Below are 16874 nucleotides of genomic sequence, written 5' to 3'. Positions count from 1 at the left end.
GAGGAAGAGCTTAGTGCTGGGGTGTCAGGTGTCAGGAGAGATGGGAGTGGGAGCACAGTCTTCCAGGCAGAGGGCTTGGCAAGTGAGGCCCTGAGGGAGGAAGAGTTGGAGGAACTGGAAGAAGGCTGGTGTGGCTGCACAATAGTGAGACAGGAATGACTTGAGGAAGGACCAGGAAAGGGAAAATCACATAGACTCTATTGAGAATTCTGGCCCTTTTTGGATCCATGTGCTCATGTTACTTCCCAGAAGTTGCTGTAAAGCTTTGAAGGAGGGGAGCAGGACGATGAGATTACAGGAGAAGGGGGCAGAGCAGCTGTGGGTAGAGCCATTGATGACCATGGCAAAGCCCAGTGAGAGGTGCCCCTCGCCCAGCCAGGAGCCCTGCCAGTGAAGACGAGCACAGAGGGTGCCGTGGACAGAGACGCAGGAGCCCACTGCCTGTGAGGAGGGGACAGGGTGGATCTGGGGACAACACACACTTCTGGCTTGAGCAGCTGAAGGGGCCGTGATGGCGACAGTGTGTGGAGCATTGGAGGAGGACAGGTTTTGTGGGGAAGATCGTGAGTCTGGTTTTGCACTTACTGGGTTTGTAGTGCCTGTGAGAAATCTGAGGGGAGCAGTTGGAAATATAGATCTGGAGCTTAGAGGTAAGATCTGGCTGGGGATATAAAATTTGAAATTTGTTTTCTATTAAACTTCACATAGTAAAAAAAATAATATTCAGACAGTAACAAAGGACATACGATGGCAAGTTCATCTTTCAATCTCCTGTTTGCCCTCCCCAGAAGCAATCACACACCAGTATGGTGTATATTTCCAGAGGCATTCTGGAATACGTTCTATGTTTTAATATCTATAAGAATGTACGTATCTTTTTCTTTAAATTTTCTTCTTATATATATTTTTTCTTTCTATTTAAAATTTTATTTCTTATATTTTTGTTATATATATATATTTTTTAATTTTTTTTTTGAGAATGTGTGTATATTTCTAAAACACATGAATGGCAGCATACTCTACCTGCTTTGCCCCTTTACATCCTGAAGAATGTCTTTTGGACGGCACTGCACACCAGCAAATCTGCTGCTGACTTATCCTTTTTAACAGCTGAAATAGTGTTTCCTTTTTCTCTTTGCATGTTTTTAAATGTAATGTTTTGCATAGATAATCTATTCATATGGTATTTCTACCATTCATGTGGTAGAAAAGACAAAAAACGTAGACATCTATGAAGGTATATAGGGAAGTACCTGTTCCTGTTGCCTGAGAACCTGGTCCTCCTCCTTTAGCCCACCCAAGGGAACAGTGCTGCCGTGCAGGGGGGCTTGACTTCAGCCTTTTGCTGTCATGTATGAACAGTGCTGCAATAAGTAACTTTGTGTATGTATCATTCCACACATGTGCAAATATATCTAGAAGTGGACTCATACAAAGAGTATGTGTATTTGAGATCTTAATATTGACAAGTTTTGGGGACTGCTTCTAGTGTTTCTCCCTGTAAGCTGGGTGCTAGTTTTTGAGCTGAGCTAGATATATTTTTCAATACTAAGTAAGTATCTATCTATTCCTATTTTACAGAGCATTCTTACATAGAATGGTTATTTCAGTCTTTGGAGATGATCATCTGATTGATGGGATAATATTGAACCATTCTTGCATTCTGGAATCAATCCTATAATACACTGTATATTTATGCATATGCTGTATTATTTTAATGTGCTGTCAGAGTCTATTTGCTATTTATTCAGGATTTTGCATCAATATTTATGAGTTTTTTCCCTTTAGTTTATGTTTTTGCAATATGTTTCAGGTATCGTTATCAGTGTTATATTTCTTTTATAGGAATAAAATGTTCAGGAATAGTTAAAAAGTAATAGAACTTTATACCTATTAATTGTCAAAAATTAGAAAGTCAGATGTTGGCAGGACTTTTGGGGAAATAGGAGCCTTTATAGGTTCTTATGATCCAGCAGTGCTTGCATAGTTTATGAGGGGACATGTATGAAATTATTTATTAAGGCATTATTTGAAGTGATAAAGAGTTGGAAACCATTTGAGAATCCATCACTGGGAGAGTGGATAGATAAAATGTGGTTGATACAGGGTGCCTGGGTGGCTCAGTTGGTTAAGCATCCGATTCTTGATTTCAGCTCCATTCATGATCTCAGGGTTGTGAGATCCGCTTTGCCCTGGGCTTGGATCCTGCTTGAGATTCCCTCTCTCCCTCTGCCCATGCTGCCCCCGCCCCAGTACGTGCATGCTCTCTCTCTGAAAAAAAGAAAGTGGTCTGATGAGATCAGGAGTTGATAAACAAGGCTCTTTGGCCAGATCTGGCCCTCTGCCTATTTTGGTAAATGAAGTTGTACTGGAATATTGCCTTGCCCATTTATTTATGTGTTGTCTGTGATGGTGTTTATGTTACAATGGCAGAACTGAGTAGATGAAACTACTCAAATGGTCCACAAAGCCTCAAATACTGTCTAGACCTTTACAGAAAAAGTTTGCCAATCCCTGGTTTAGATTTTTCCATTTCTTCTGGAGTCAGTTTTGATCCTAATTTGTTAATTTCTGCTTTAAAAAATTAATTCCTTTTTCTTGTGATAATTTCTAAGTCGTGTCTTGTGGTCAGTAGTTTTGTAGAATGTGTTTGCTATTTTCTCATGATTAGATTGAAGTTATGCATTTTTGGCAAGAATACCACAGAAACAATGTGCCCTTCTCATTTTTGGTTGCCAGATAAAGCAAAGAAAAACACAGGACGTCAGTTAGAGTTTTAGACAAACAACAAATGATATTGTTGTGTAAATATGTCTCCTGCAAATGCCTTACCCTTAGTGCTTTATATCAGAGGGTGCATGATGTCAGTATGTCTTATTAGTGGTGTTAACCTTGAAGTTACAGTGATGTCTGGGAGCTGTCCGCTGAAAGTTACTATTTTTCTCTTTATAATTAATAAACATTTGGCAGATACTTTTTTTTTTAAGATTTTATTTATTTATTTAATTGACAAAGACACCGCAAGAGAGGGAATGCAAGCAGGGGGCGTGGGAGAGGGAGAAGCAGACTCCCCGCTGAGCAGGGAGCCCGATGTGGGGCTCGATCCCAGGACCCTGGGATCATGACCTGAGCAGAAGGCAGATGCTTAACAACTGAGCCACCCAGGCGCCCCTCTTCTACATTTATTAATTAGAATTTTTCTGTAAGGATGTATTACTCTTCTCTCCCTATTTATTCAGTCATTTACTTTGTTCAGTTTGGTCTCATAAATATGTTATTTTGTAGGTTATAATCTAATACTATCATTTTTTTTTAAAGATTTTATTTATCTGACAGAGAGAGAGCGAGCAAGCACAAGCAGGGGGAGGGACAGAGGGAGAAGCAGACTCCCCGCTGAGCAGGGAACCTGATGCGGGGCTCCATCCCAGGACCCTGGGATCATGACCTGAGCTGAAGGTAGATGCTTACCAACTGAGCCACCCAGGTGCCCCTCTAATACTATCATTATTAATTTCCTTGCTCAGATTGTACCAGCTTTCCTTATTTGGAGTTCTTTCACATTGAGTCTTGTGCCCTTATAATATGTCCCTCCTTTTTTTGAGCACTTCCTTTAATTCATTTATTCTTTTGTTGTTATAATTCATTGGCTTTTAGTACATTCACAGAGTTATGTATCCATCACCACAATCAATTTTTTTTTTAAAGATTTTATTTATTTATTTGACAGAGAGAGAGAGAGAGAGCAGGAACACAAGCAGGGGGAGTGGGAGAGGGAGAAGCAGGCTTCCCGCTGAGCCCGGAGCCTGATGCGGGGCTCGATCCCAGGACCCTGGTATCATGACCTGAGCCGAAGGCAGACACTTAATGACTGAGCCACCCAGGCACCCCACCACTATCAATTTTAGAATATTCTCATTACCCCAGAAAAAATCCCCATGGCCATTAGTCATCACTCCCCAAACCCATCATCCCCTAGCCCTGGATAAGCACTGCTTTCCACCTCTATGGATTTGCCTGTTCTGGACATTTCATAAAATGTAATCATATAGTATGTGGTCCTTTGTGACTGGCTTATTTCACTTGGCATAATGTTTTCAGGGTTGTATTAATTTCCTAAAGTTGCTGTAACAAATAACAGGGTGGCTTAAAACAACAGAAATTTATTCTCTCATACTTCTTAAGGCCAGGAGTCTGAAATGATAGCATCGACATGGCCATGCTTCCTTTGAAAGCTCTGGGGGAAGAATCTGTTTCATGCTCCTCTCTGGGCTTCTTGTAGTTGGAGGCAGTCCTTGCCTTGGAACTGTATCACCCCGATCTCTGCCCCTGCCATCACATGGCTTCTCTCTGTGTCTCTTGGTTGTCTTCACTGCTCTTCTTAAAGGACACTAGTCATTGGATTTGGGGCCCACTCTAATCCAGTATGACCTCATTATAACTTGATTACATCCAGTGTAATCCAAATAGGGTCACACTTATAGAGACCAGGGGTTAGGACTTAAAATATATCTTTTTTTGGAAGACAGTAACTGAACCCATCAGGGTTCATCCACATTGTAGCATGTATCAGACGATCATTCCTTTTTATGACCAGTAATAACACATTGTGTGAATAGGTCACATTTTAATCATTCATTCGTCAGTTGATGGATATTTAGATTTTTTCCACTTTTTGCCTATTATGAATAATGCTGCTGTAAACATTCACATAAAAGTTTTTCTATGGGAACTGTGTGTTAGGTCTGTGGGAAAGAGCTACAAGACATCTATCTATCTGCTATAAAACTATGTGAAAGACCTAATAGATTTTTAAAAATGTAGGTATGGGTGTATCCCAACAATCTGTACAATTCTAGGGTGTGATAGTTTAGGGGTGAATAGGATTTGAACTCATTCATGTTTAGAGGGTGTCTGAAATTGAGAACCAGGCAGATCCATCTACTCTAACCCTAAATGTGGATGTAAAGAAACTGGATCCCAAAGATTACAGGTGGGGAATTTTTGAAGTATGTCCATATTCAAGTGGAGATCAAAGAAGCCCGACTGAAGGAACTCTGGACTCACAGTGACAACTGTGGATTGAACAACAGTTCTTTTTAAAAGGGCTGTTTTGAAGATTATGATTCTGACTTTGGAGGAATTATGGTGATTGGCATTAGAAGGAATCACACGTAAAATTCCTTAAATAAAAACTTATTGACTTAAAAAAAAAAGTTTTGGGGCCACCTGAGTGGCTCAGTCGGTTAAGCATCTGCCTTCTGCTCAGGTCATGATCCCAGGGTCCTGTGATCAAGCCCCGAAATAGGCTTCTTGCTCAGCAGGGAGACTGCTTCTCCCTCTGCCCCTTCCCCCTGCTCATGTGCCCGTGTGCACACATACATTCTCTTGCTCGCGCTCTCTCTGACAAATATCTTTAAAAAGAAAAAGGTTTTGTATGGATGTATTTTTTCATGATTTTTGGGTATATACCTAGGAATTGGGTTGATGGGTCATAGGGTAACTGCGTGTTTCAATATTTTTAACAACTACCAGACTATTTTTCACAGAAGCTACACTATTCCACAGTCCCACCAGCAGTGTATGAGCACTGCATTTCTCTACATCCCGGCCAACACCTTTCTCTTTCTTTATAGTCATCCTAGTGGATGTGACGTGGTACCTCAGTGTGGTTTTGATTTTTGCATTATCCTGATATTTAAAGGCTTTGAGCATCTTGTCATTTGCTTACTAGCCATTTATATGTTTTCTTTGGATAAATGTCTATTAAGATCTTTTGTCCATTTTATAATTGGGTTGTCTTTTTGTTGAGCTTAAGAATTCTTTATATATTCTAGTACAAGTCCCTTATCAATTATATGGTTTGTAAAAATTGTATCCCATTCTGTGTATTGTCTTTACACTTTCTGGTGATGTCCTTTGAAGCACAAATGTTTTGATGGTGTTCACTTTATTTATTTTTTTATTTCCTGAGTTTTTGGTTTCATATCTGAGAAATTGTTGCCCAGTCCAAGGTTACAAAGATTATGCCTGTACGGGCATACATGCCTTGTTTTATTGTGCTTCGCAGATAATGTGTTTTTTACAAATTGAATGTTTGTGGCAGTCCTGTGTTAAGCAAGTGCTGTTCTTCCAACACTATTTTTCCAACAGCATTTGCTCACTGGGTGTCTCTTTGTCACATTTTGGTAATTCTTGAAATATTGCCAACTTTTTCGTTATTGTTGTATTTGTTATGATGATCTGTGGTTAGTGATTATGACTCACTGAAAGCTCCAATGATGGTTAGCATTTTTTAGCGATAAAGTATTTTTAAATTAAGGTTGTACACATTGTTTTTTTAGACATAATGATAGTGCACACTTAGTAGACTACAGTATAGTATAAACATCACTTTTTTATGCACTGGGAAACAAACCAAAATCATTTGACTCACTTTATTGTGATACTCACTTTATTCCGATGGTCTGGAACTAAACCTGCAATATCTCCACGGTATGCCTGTATTTTCTTTTAATAGTTGTATAGTTTTAGTTCCTACATTTAGGTCTTTGATCCATTTGAATTAATGTTTGTATACTAGTGAGCCAAAATTAGGGGTTGAATTTCATTCTTTTGCATGTGAATATCTAGTTGTCCCAGGACCATTTGTTCAAACAACTATTGTTTCCCCTCACTGAATTGTCTTGGCACCTTTGTCGAAGATGAATTGACCATCAATGTATGGATTTATTTCTGGACTCTGAATTTTATTCCATTGAATTATATGTCTGTTCTTATGCCAGTACCACTGTCTTGATTATGGTAGCTTTGTAGCAAATTTTGAAGTCAGGAGGTGTCCAACTATGTTCTTTTGCAAGATTGTTTGACTGTTCTGTGTCCCTTGAACTTTCATGTGAATTTTAGGGATCAGCTTATCAATTTCTGCAAAGAAGTCAGGTGGGATTTGGATTTGGATTGAATCAAATCTGTACATCAATTTGGGATATATTAAACATCTTAACAATGTCTTTCAATCCATGAACAGGGGGTATCTTTCCTTTTATTCAGGTCTTCTTTGTTTTCAACAGTGTTTTATAGTTTTCAGAGTGTGAGTTTTGAATTTGTTTTGTTAAATTTATTCTTAAGTATTTTATTCCTTTGATGCTATTGTAAATGGAATTTTTTTTTTTTAAAGATTTATTTATTTGAGAGAGAGGAAAAGGGAAGGAGGGAGGGAGGGAGGGAGGGAGGGACAGGAGGAACAGAGGGAGAGGAGAGAGAGAATCCCCAGCAGGCTCCTCACTGAGCATTGAGCCCAATGCAGGGCTCCATCTCAGGACTCTGAGATCATGACCTGAGCTGAAATCAAGAGTCAGATGCTTAAGCAACTGAGCCACCCAGGTGCCCCAAATGGAATTGTTTTCTTAATTTCATTTTCAGTTTGTTCATTGCTACTCGACAGAAATACAGTTGATTTTTGTATATTCATCTTGTCTCCTGTACCCTTGCTGAACTCATGTATTAGTTCTAATAGCTTTTTAGCAGATTCCTTAGGTTATTCTGTACACCAGCTCATAGCATCTGCCTTTATTGTTGTTTTTTTCTTGCCTAATTGCCCCAGTAGAATCTCCAGTTCAATGTGGAATAGAAGTGCTATGAGAGCATACATCCTTGTTTCTGATATTAGGAGAAAACCATCCAGCCTTTCACCATTAAGTATGATGTTAACTGTGTGTTTTTTTGGATAATCTTTATCAGGTTCCCTTCCAGTCCTACTTTGTTGAGTGTTTTTATCACGAAAAGGTGTTGAATTTAGTCAAATACTTTTTCTGCATCTATTGAGATGATAGTGTGGATTTTTTCCTTTATTAACATGGTGTGGGGGCACCTGGGTGGCTCAGTCGTTAAGCGTCTGCCTTCGGCTCAGGTCATGATCCCAGGGTCCTGGGATCGAGCTCCGCATCGGGCTCCCTGCTCGGCGCGAAGCTGGCTTCTCCCTCTCCCACTCCCCCTGCTTATGTTCCCTCTTTCGCTGTGTCTCTCTCTGTCAAATAAATAAAAAAAAAATCTAAAAAAAAACACAACATGGTGTATTACATGATTGATTTTTGTATGTTGAACTAAGTATATCCCAGGAATGGTGTATACTTGGTCATGTGTATATTCCTCTTTCTGTGATGCTAGATTCAGTTTCCTAATATTTTGTTGGTGATTTGTGTGTCTGTATGCCTAAGGGGTATTTATCTGATGTCTTTGGTTTTGTGTCAGGGACTTACAGAATGACTTATGAAGCATTCCCTCCTCTTCTGTTTTTGGGAAGAATTTGTGAAGTATTGGTGTTCTTTAAATGTTTGGTAGATTTGAAGCTAATGAAGCTGATCTCATCTTGAAATTTTCTTTGTGGGAATTTTTTTGATTGCTAATTCAGTATCATTAAATGTCTGTTCAGATATTGTTTCTTTTCGAGTCAGTTTTGGTAATTCCTGTCTTCCTAGTGATTTGTCCATTTCATCTAAGTTATCTAATTTATTCATATATAGTTGTTATAGCATTCATTGATTATTTTTTCATTGATGTAAATATTTAAAGCTAGAAATTTCTACCTGAGCCCTGCTTTAGTTATAGCCCATAAATTATTTTTATCTATTTTTTATAGCAGTTTTGCAATTTCAGTTTGTATTTCTTCCTTGATCCAGTTGTTGTTAAGAGATTTTAAAAACTTTTTTTGGTAGAAAGGCTCTTGTGTTTTCTGATTTTGCTATTTTTAGTTTGTTTGTTGTGCATTTGAGTATGTATGATTTCAGAGAAATGTGATTTCTATTTTTTGAATTTGTTGGGTTTTTTTTTTTGGTTATGAATATTCCCATGGACATCTAAAAATTTTTTTTTTTTTTTTTTTTTAAAGATTTTATTTATTTATTTGACAGAGAGAGACACAGCGAGAGAGGGAACACCAGCAGGGGGAGCAGGAGAGGGAGAAGCAGGCTTCCCGCAGAGCAGGGAGCCCGATGCGGGGCTCGATCCCAGGACTCCGGGATCACGACCTGAGCCGAAGGCAGACGCTTAACGACTGAGCCACCCAGGCGCCCCTAAAAATTTTTTTTATCATCATGTCTGTGTGTTCTCTACTTTGAGGGTGAATATGTGTGTCTTTTCGGATAATCTGGAAGTCTTTAAAAAATTCTTTTCATGATCACTTTTATATCTTCAAATAGTCTTTATTGCTGGATTAGCAGTTTTCTTTTCACCCTGGTGATAAAACATGAGGAAATCAGTGTATTTGCACCTTGTCTTTTTGATAAGTATTTCTACATTGTTTATAATGTTTGCATGCATAGAGATATTCTTACGCTAGATTAAATGGACTCTACTCACTTCCAGTTATTGGCCCGGCATTCTTTCTACAAGAAAGACTCATGGGCACTTTCTCTAGGGTCTCTGAGTTCATATTTGAAAATGTTTGTTTATTGCCTTTATACTTAAATGAAAGAACATCTGTTCTTTGCTAGGTCAAAGGACATTTTAAATTTAAAATATGTAGTAAATGTTTCCAAAGTATGCCAATTTACACTCTTAAATAGTACCTGACCACTCTGCTAACGATTATTTCCTTTAGTCTTTGCCAGGGTGATAGGCATAAAATACATACTTCATTTTAGTTTTGGTTTGCAGTTTGGTTCTGCCCTTGTGTCTGAGATCGAGTGCCTTGTCAGGTACTTTAGAGCCCTTTGTCTTTGTGCTCCGGGCCAGTGTATTATGTCCACTTCTTGGTTTTGGTGGCCCTTTTTATATTAAGAAAATTACCCTTTTGTGTCATTTGAGATACCAGGTTTTTTTTCCTAGTTGTGTGTGTGTTTTTATTTTGTTTATGATATTTATTACTACCTGGAAAATGTTAATTCTGTGTTGCCTAGTGTTCATTAGTCTTTAGTTTCATGGCTTCTGGAATTTGTGCCCTGTTTAGGAAGGCATAGCCCCACTATGAGATAATTTTTAAAAATTTATATTTTCTTGTAGTAATAATAAATTTTCCTCCACTCCATATATTTTGAGCCACAAATTATGAAGAATTTATATTGGCATGATGTATGAAATGGGTCTCTGATGTAACCTTTTTTTCACATGGCAGCCCGTTGTCTCAGTAATATTTATTGATCAATCCATGGATATTTAATTTTGGAAATCATCAGTGTAGCAGTGGGAGCAGATGGAATCCCCTAGGAGTATATTATTGAGGGAGAAAAGAGGGCCTACGCCTGAGTCTTGAAAGAATCCCAGAATAGCAGTTTTTGTTTGAGGAGGATGAGCCAACACAGGAAATCGGGGAGAAGCACCACAGAGATAGGAAGCGAGGAGCGTGGGAACTCAGGCATCGAGTATCTCAAGTGGAAGGGAGAGGCTGGATGAGTGGAAGTTCTCTGAGAGGTTCAGTAAGATGGGGACTGGGAGTCACTGATCAGATCCAGCCACATGGACATCACAGAGACGTGGCTGATTGCTCTTTGGCGGAGTGGTGAGGCAGATGCTAGGTTCAAGTGGGTTCAGAAGGGAGTGAAAGCTGGGAGATGGCAAATGGTGACAGTTGTTTCAAGAAGCATATCTGTGGGTGGAAGAGCAAAGACCCCTTTGAGGAAGGTTTTTAAAGGTGGGAGAGGTTTTTGCATGCTTCAGTGCTCATAGGAAGCATCCAGTGAAGAGGGTGAGGCAGAGGCAACAGGTGAAGGAGATGATCAGCAGTGGAAAGTTCCCAAGAAGAGGGCACAAGACCTCAGTCTGAGACAGAGGGACCTGCCTAAAGTAGGAGAGACCACTTGTAATGTTGCAGCAGGAGGAATGGAGGCAAGGATGGAGGTAGAACTGTCTGTATTCACCTCTTCTTGTCTTTAGAGTAGCAGTAGGTTAAAAACTGATGATAGAGGTGGGATGGATGGTACCTGTTAGGTTCAGCAGGAGTCAAGGTCATGTCCTTGAGTTGCTGGCTGAGGTAAAGGTGGGAGAAACATATTGCAGATTCAGAGGGTCATCCCCATCTGGTTCCAAATTAGGACCTTTGGCTTAGCTGCTGTATGGGGCATGGCGGGGTGGGGTGGGTGTAGAGGTTCTGGGAGGTCAGGCCCAAGGGTCAAGCTTCTCACAGCCCATTGCTCTCCCCCTCCGCCCCGCTTTCCACTTGGGCTTTGTTTGCTATCCCACAAATCCCAGCTCTAGCCATGGCCTCATTCCTGTTGCCACAGTGGTAGAGAGCCCCGCCGCCCCCCAGCCCATACCCACTGATGCTCTGTGCTGGGACTTCTGAGGCTCCGTTTGTTCTGATCCCTTTTGGGAGCTCTCCTACAAGCTGTCTTTGAGCCTGTGGCTTGAAGCATAAGGAGAGATTGTCCAGGGACTGGTTTCTGTTGCTCTTGACTTCTTGGGGGCATCCAGCCTTCTGTAATCCCCGTGGGGAACATCTTTTTGATTGAGCCTTTATGTTGGAAACTGTTGGCACAGTTCAGAGGCAGAGGAGATAATTCTGCGTGGGCTTTCTGGTGCTCTGCGTTTCTCTTTATCTGCCTTTGATCTGATCCTGAGCATCTTCTTTTCTGCAGGGGGACATAAACTTGCCTGATTCCAGTGACTCCTGGATAGGGGATGTTCGGGGCAGTTCCACAGTGAGGAACAGTCACCTGAGTCTGGCCGGGTCCACCTGGAAGAGCTTAGCTTACAGTGAGTGGAGGGGGGTGAGGGCACATAGCTACCTGCCTGGTTTGGGGACTTCAGGGGCTGAGGTCTGCTAGATCCTAGGGAGTCACTAGCCTGAAGTTACCAGCCCCAGGTCACTGTCCCTCAGGAGGCTGTTGCTGCCCTGAGGCCTTGATGCTCATGCTGTCGCATGGCCTCTGCCCGTTCGTTGCAGGCCACAGAACCTCCCTGGGCAGCTGCTGCACTTCTCCGTCCAGCCTCTCCAGCCTGGGGATCTGCTTCTCCTCCTCCTATCAGGACTTGGCCAAGCACATCGTAGACCTCTCTATTGCTGATGTGAGGAACTGTTCCCCTTGTCCCCATGGTTCCTTTATCAGACCTGTGCTGGGTGGGGAGGAGCGGAAACGGAACGAGCAGGGCACATGAGGGCCAGCAAGGCTGCTAGCGGCTCTCCATGTTGACAGAAGGGGAATTCAGTGCATGCTGGCCGGAGCGAATGGCTAATCCAAGGGTCTGGGTTGTACTGTGCCCGCTAATGTGGGTGTGACCCCTCTGTCTCCAGGTAATGGCTGCTTGCTCCGATGATCTGCACAACCTCTTCAGCCACCAGGCAGCAGCTGGCTGGAAGTGAGTGCCTTTGCCCAGCGTCTTGTCCTGGCCGGCTGTCTGTCCTGTTTGTCCTCTCTCCTTTCCCTTCTCTGCCCTGGCTTCCTTGAGTCCCTCACCCCGAGCTGCGACTCTCTGAGCCTGGAGCCCAGTTTTTACCTCTTCTTCCTCTTCCCCACCCTCGGTGTTCCCCAGCTATCAGGGTGAGGAGCAGGAAGTCCAGCTTTACTACAAGATGTTTTCTTCTACTCGGCATGGCTTCCTGGGGGCAAGCGTGGTGTCCCAGCCACTGTCGCACATATGGGCAGCTGTGAGTGACCCCACCCTGTGGCCGCTGTACCACAAGCCCATCCAGACAGCAAGGCTGCATCATCGAGTGACCAACAGCATCAACCTGGGTGAGCCCAGGGAAGGCTTCCCGTGGGCCGTGGCCAGGGGACAGAGGGAGCAGGGTTGGAGGCAGCCCTCTTGGGAGGCCAGATACTCAGACAACCTCCGGATCACTCAGGCTAGGTTTGCCTGTCAGGTTGCAGAATGGTGGGATATCGGGGGTGCTTCTGGGCTGGGAAGTCCATCCACACACCTCCTGACTCTCCCCATTCCTGACCCTCCAGTATACTTGGTGTGCAATACCACCCTGTGTGCCCTGAAGCAGCCGCGGGATTTCTGCTGCGTCTGCGTGGAAGCCAAAGAGGTGCCTGTCTTGCTGGTGGTAAAGACACTGTGGGCAGACCTTGGGCTGGAGTGCTGGGAGAGGCAGTCATCGTGGGCATCAGGTCCTCTGGGCAAAGGAGGTTTGGGCGGGCGTGAGGATGGCTTAGAGGCTGGCTGCACTGGAGCCTGTCCCTGTCTGACCGCCATCACTCTCTGTCCCCAGGGGCACCTGTCTGTCATGGCAGCTCAGTCTGTTTATGACACATCCATGCCGAGACCTAGCAGGGAGATGGTCCGAGGAGAGATCCTGCCCAGTGCCTGGGTCCTACAGCCCGTCACCATGGAAGGAAAGGAGATCACCAGAGTCATCTACTTGGCCCAGGTGATCCTCCCTGTGTGGCTGGCGGCACGGAATGCCTTAGTTTGGCCCCGGCACCCCATGGGAGTTTTCTCTTGAGCTGCTCGACACCCTTCAGTGCCCAGGCCCTGTGTCCCAAGAGCCGGAGACTCGGGCTTCTTGAGTCACAGTAAGGGGGCGGTCAGTGGGGAACTGAGGCAGGAGGGGGATGGAGTTGCTCAGTCACCGAAGCGCGCAGCGGCCTTTAGCCTCTCTGTCGCCAGCGTCCTCCGGAGATAGAGGAGTCATGACAAGGGAGGAGCCGCAGCTTCCGCAGAGCAGAGCAAGCACGACCCGGTCTGTTTCCTCTCCGCTCCCAGCTCCCCACCGTGACCTTCATCAGCGGGAGGGGAAGCCCGTGCCAAGATCTGAACAGCAGAGCCCAGAGGCCTGTAAACTCTGGAAGCGCAGACAGTTGGAGGAGCTCTTCCCATCACGACAGCCTGGGTGGCTCCTCGTGCCTGTCGGGTGCCTGGCGCGTTCTCCCACGTCCGTTCACACCTTCAACTCTTCCCTCTCTGCTTAATTTCAGGTGGAACTTGGCGCGCCAGGCTTCCCCCCTCAGCTCCTAAGCTCCTTCATCAAACAGCAGCCGCTGGTGATAGCCAGACTGGCTTCCTTCCTTGGTAGTTAGCATCTTCCCGTCAAGATGATGCTGCAGAGACGCAGGCCCAGGACGCGCCAGTGATGCGAGGGTGGCTCTCGTCACTGTGCCACGATGCAAGGAGAGGCTGGGCTGGCTGTGGCTAACCAGGCAGACAGCACTTGGACCGAGCTGCCGGCGCAAAGCCCCATCAGTACTTGGGTCACAGCTGGCGCCTCTGCAGAGTGAGGGGACCTGAGCTCCTGGCCCTGGCTGGCCAGAGTGAAAGAAGCTCAACTCACCGTTTTGGACTTCTCACCTTTCTTTCCTGTCCCTGGGACCCTGTGGCAGACAAGCTGCTCGAAGACCAGGATAAGCGAACTGGGAGAGGGCGGGACTCTGGCACCAAGCTTCCTTGCTCTGCCGGCCCAGCCCTTGGGCAGGGAGGGAAGCAAGCAGCCATTGGCCAGGACTCCTTGGAATCTGCCTCCAGCGTTCAGCTCCACTGTGGAATGGAGTATTGGAAAATAGCAAACCAGAAAAATGGTTTAAAAAAACAGCTGCACAAACCACAACAATGTTCAGAATCGTTTCTCCTTGGGTTTTTTTACAAAATGCTTTATTATTAATTTTTGCTTCCCCCACCCCTTCCTTTCCCTCACAGGAGAGGACAGTTGGGTCTTTGCCTCCTTCAGCGTATTGAGCAATGCTCAGTCTTGGAGCCATCACTCCAGAGCTCAGAATGGGAAGACCACGGTAGAAGCAGGTTGGACAGATTTGGGGTCAAGGAGGGGAATCTAGCTCTTTGAGGAGGGGTGGGGGTGGGCAGCAAGATGCTGGCTGCTGACAGGGCAAGAGGAATTTCAAAAAGCTGAAAAGTTGCTTTTCAAAGACTGGAGAGAAGATACTAGAACTCCTAGAGGAAGTATGTGATTTGTTAGGAGGAAACTCAGTTCCGTTCCTCACCTCCCTCAGAGCCTTGGCGCCAGCCTTCAGTGGTCTCTTGAGCATCCATGCTGCTGGGGTAGGATTGCTAGTCTAGGAGCGGGTGGGGAATGGGCTTGGTTTTCTTGTACCTCAGCCTGGCTGAACTTGAGCTTTGAGTATTCTGTATGGTTATGTGGAAGTGGTTGGGGTGGGAGAGAGTCCCAGCTTCCATTCTGGTGCCTACAATCTTTGGTGGAAGAGGGTGACCATATGGGGTTTGGAAAGATGTGGTGAAAAGGTCAGTTTCTGTATGGTACAGCGCAGATTTCTTTAGAAGTGTTTGCAGGATTTTTTTTCTTTTACCTCAGATTGTTACTTATGTAAGATTGATTGAAGGCTTTTTAAATTGCCTTTAAATGTATTTTTCTGGTTAATGTTTTTGGTATATTTAACACCCTATTTATGTACTCCCATCTCTTTTCATATAAATCTCTTAAGACTATTGATTGAAAAAGTCAGAACACTTGCAAATTAGAAGTCCGTGGTGTCCTTTCATTTAGTGAAGACTACTGTATCATTTGAGCTCAGAATTTAGCCTCGGTATGATGATGGTAACGAGATGATGATGGCAACAACTGCTCATGGCCCAGTTTCAAGCTGTATGGTTCACACTAATATACTGAGTTCTTGCCATGAGCTCAGCAGCACTTTGCTTGTGAACAGCAACCCGAGCAGTTGGCCCACTGGAGCCTGCTGGAGCCCAGATATGCACGTGAGAGAGGATACCAGAGCAGGCACTGCCCTGCATTGGCGACCACAACGCCCTGGAAGGAAGCTCTTTCACAGGTGAGCACCTCTGGGCTTCTGGGCAGAGCCGCCATTGGGAATCTGAACATATGGGTTGCCCAGAGGCGACCCTGTCCCCTTACTGTGAGAGCCACACACCTGGCCTGAGCCAGCAATCTAAGGAATATTGTATTCAAGAAAGTCCAGGGACCCAGCTCTAAATGATCATGAGGAAGTCAAATTTTGGTTTCGATGGGTGGCGCTCAGACTTCATCAGAATCACCTGGAGAACTTGTTATACCCCAGAGTTTCTGACTGACTGGATCTGGAGAGGCGCCAACGTATGTGTATTTCTAGGAAGTCCTAGGTGATTCTGAGGCTGCTGATCTGGGGACCACACTTTGAAAACCACTGTTTTAGACAATTCGTAGAGAGAGCAGATACATAGAAAGGGACCTGTTTCATTCACTAGTTCATTAGCTGCCTGTGCTTCCTAAGTTTATCTTACTGCCTAGAGAGTGGGCCTTTAAGATTCACACAGGCCCCTGGTGAGTTTCCCAAATTGGGCCCGTGCTACATTGAACTGAGTGGGCTTGAACCCAGCATCCGTGGGGCTTCGGGCTTGCCTCCGGCCCTGCCCACCTGTCCCGAATCTGCGGGGAGCTGCCCCAGCTGCAGGGGCTGCTGCTTACCTCGGGGCTCAGCTTCCGAGGGCAGTGCTTGCATTCAGCCACACCTACTGGGCACACAAAGATAAAACCCTTCTTAAAACTATTTTGGTTCCCAGGCATTCAGCACTTGTGAATTTGCTACAGTATCAAATGGATTTAAAGGACAAAGATAAAGTCCTCTGAAAATGAAGAGATTGTGGAAGGAAGGTTCAGTTGCCAAAACCTGTGAAAGGAGCAACTGGGAGGAGAGGTGGGAGGGAAGGCGCCGGGAGCAGGTGGTGATGGAGGGATCCTTCTGTGCTGCTGGCCACCAGGAAGGACCGCCCCGCCCCCCAGCTTTCCTAAGGTACCGCAGCAGGCCTCCTTGGCCCAGAGAACCTGACGCTTCCTTGGGTCGGCCTCTTTTGACAGCTGTGCACTTTTCCCCCAGGAAGTACACATGGAGGAACAGACAGGAGTTTTGCAAGACATTTCCAGAGGGTTCCCGGAGTACCGTCTCCTTCTTCCAGCACAGCCTGAACCTCTCTGTCTGCGCTGCTGATGCAGAAAGACCATAAATTTTACAGGAGCGAACTTCATGCACATTATC

General features: G+C 44.6%; 1 protein-coding gene across 6 annotated transcripts in view; it reads left to right on the top strand.

The window, feature by feature from the left end:
• STARD9 (StAR related lipid transfer domain containing 9) overlaps positions 1-15359 on the top strand; it is a 125273-nt gene extending 109914 nt beyond the window's left edge. For 4 of the 6 annotated variants that reach the window (XM_078079476.1, XM_036084599.2, XM_036084602.2 and 1 more), the window contains 7 exons: positions 11568-11685; positions 11876-11997; positions 12224-12288; positions 12463-12665; positions 12882-12979; positions 13145-13303; positions 13851-15359. In XM_078079476.1, the coding sequence (XP_077935602.1) occupies positions 11568-11685; positions 11876-11997; positions 12224-12288; positions 12463-12665; positions 12882-12979; positions 13145-13303; positions 13851-13952 (867 nt within the window). In that variant the 3' untranslated portion in view covers positions 13953-15359. Of the gene's footprint in view, positions 1-11567; positions 11686-11875; positions 11998-12223; positions 12289-12462; positions 12666-12881; positions 12980-13144; positions 13304-13850 lie in introns of those variants that run through there. The other 2 variants (XM_036084606.2, XR_013450483.1) reach the window with 2 other exon arrangements.
• Positions 15360-16874: the final 1515 nt, after the last annotated feature.

This window comes from Halichoerus grypus, chromosome 8 (assembly GCF_964656455.1).
Source record: "Halichoerus grypus chromosome 8, mHalGry1.hap1.1, whole genome shotgun sequence".
NCBI lineage: Eukaryota > Metazoa > Chordata > Mammalia > Carnivora > Phocidae > Halichoerus > Halichoerus grypus.
This window is presented reverse-complemented; position numbering and strand designations above follow the sequence as displayed.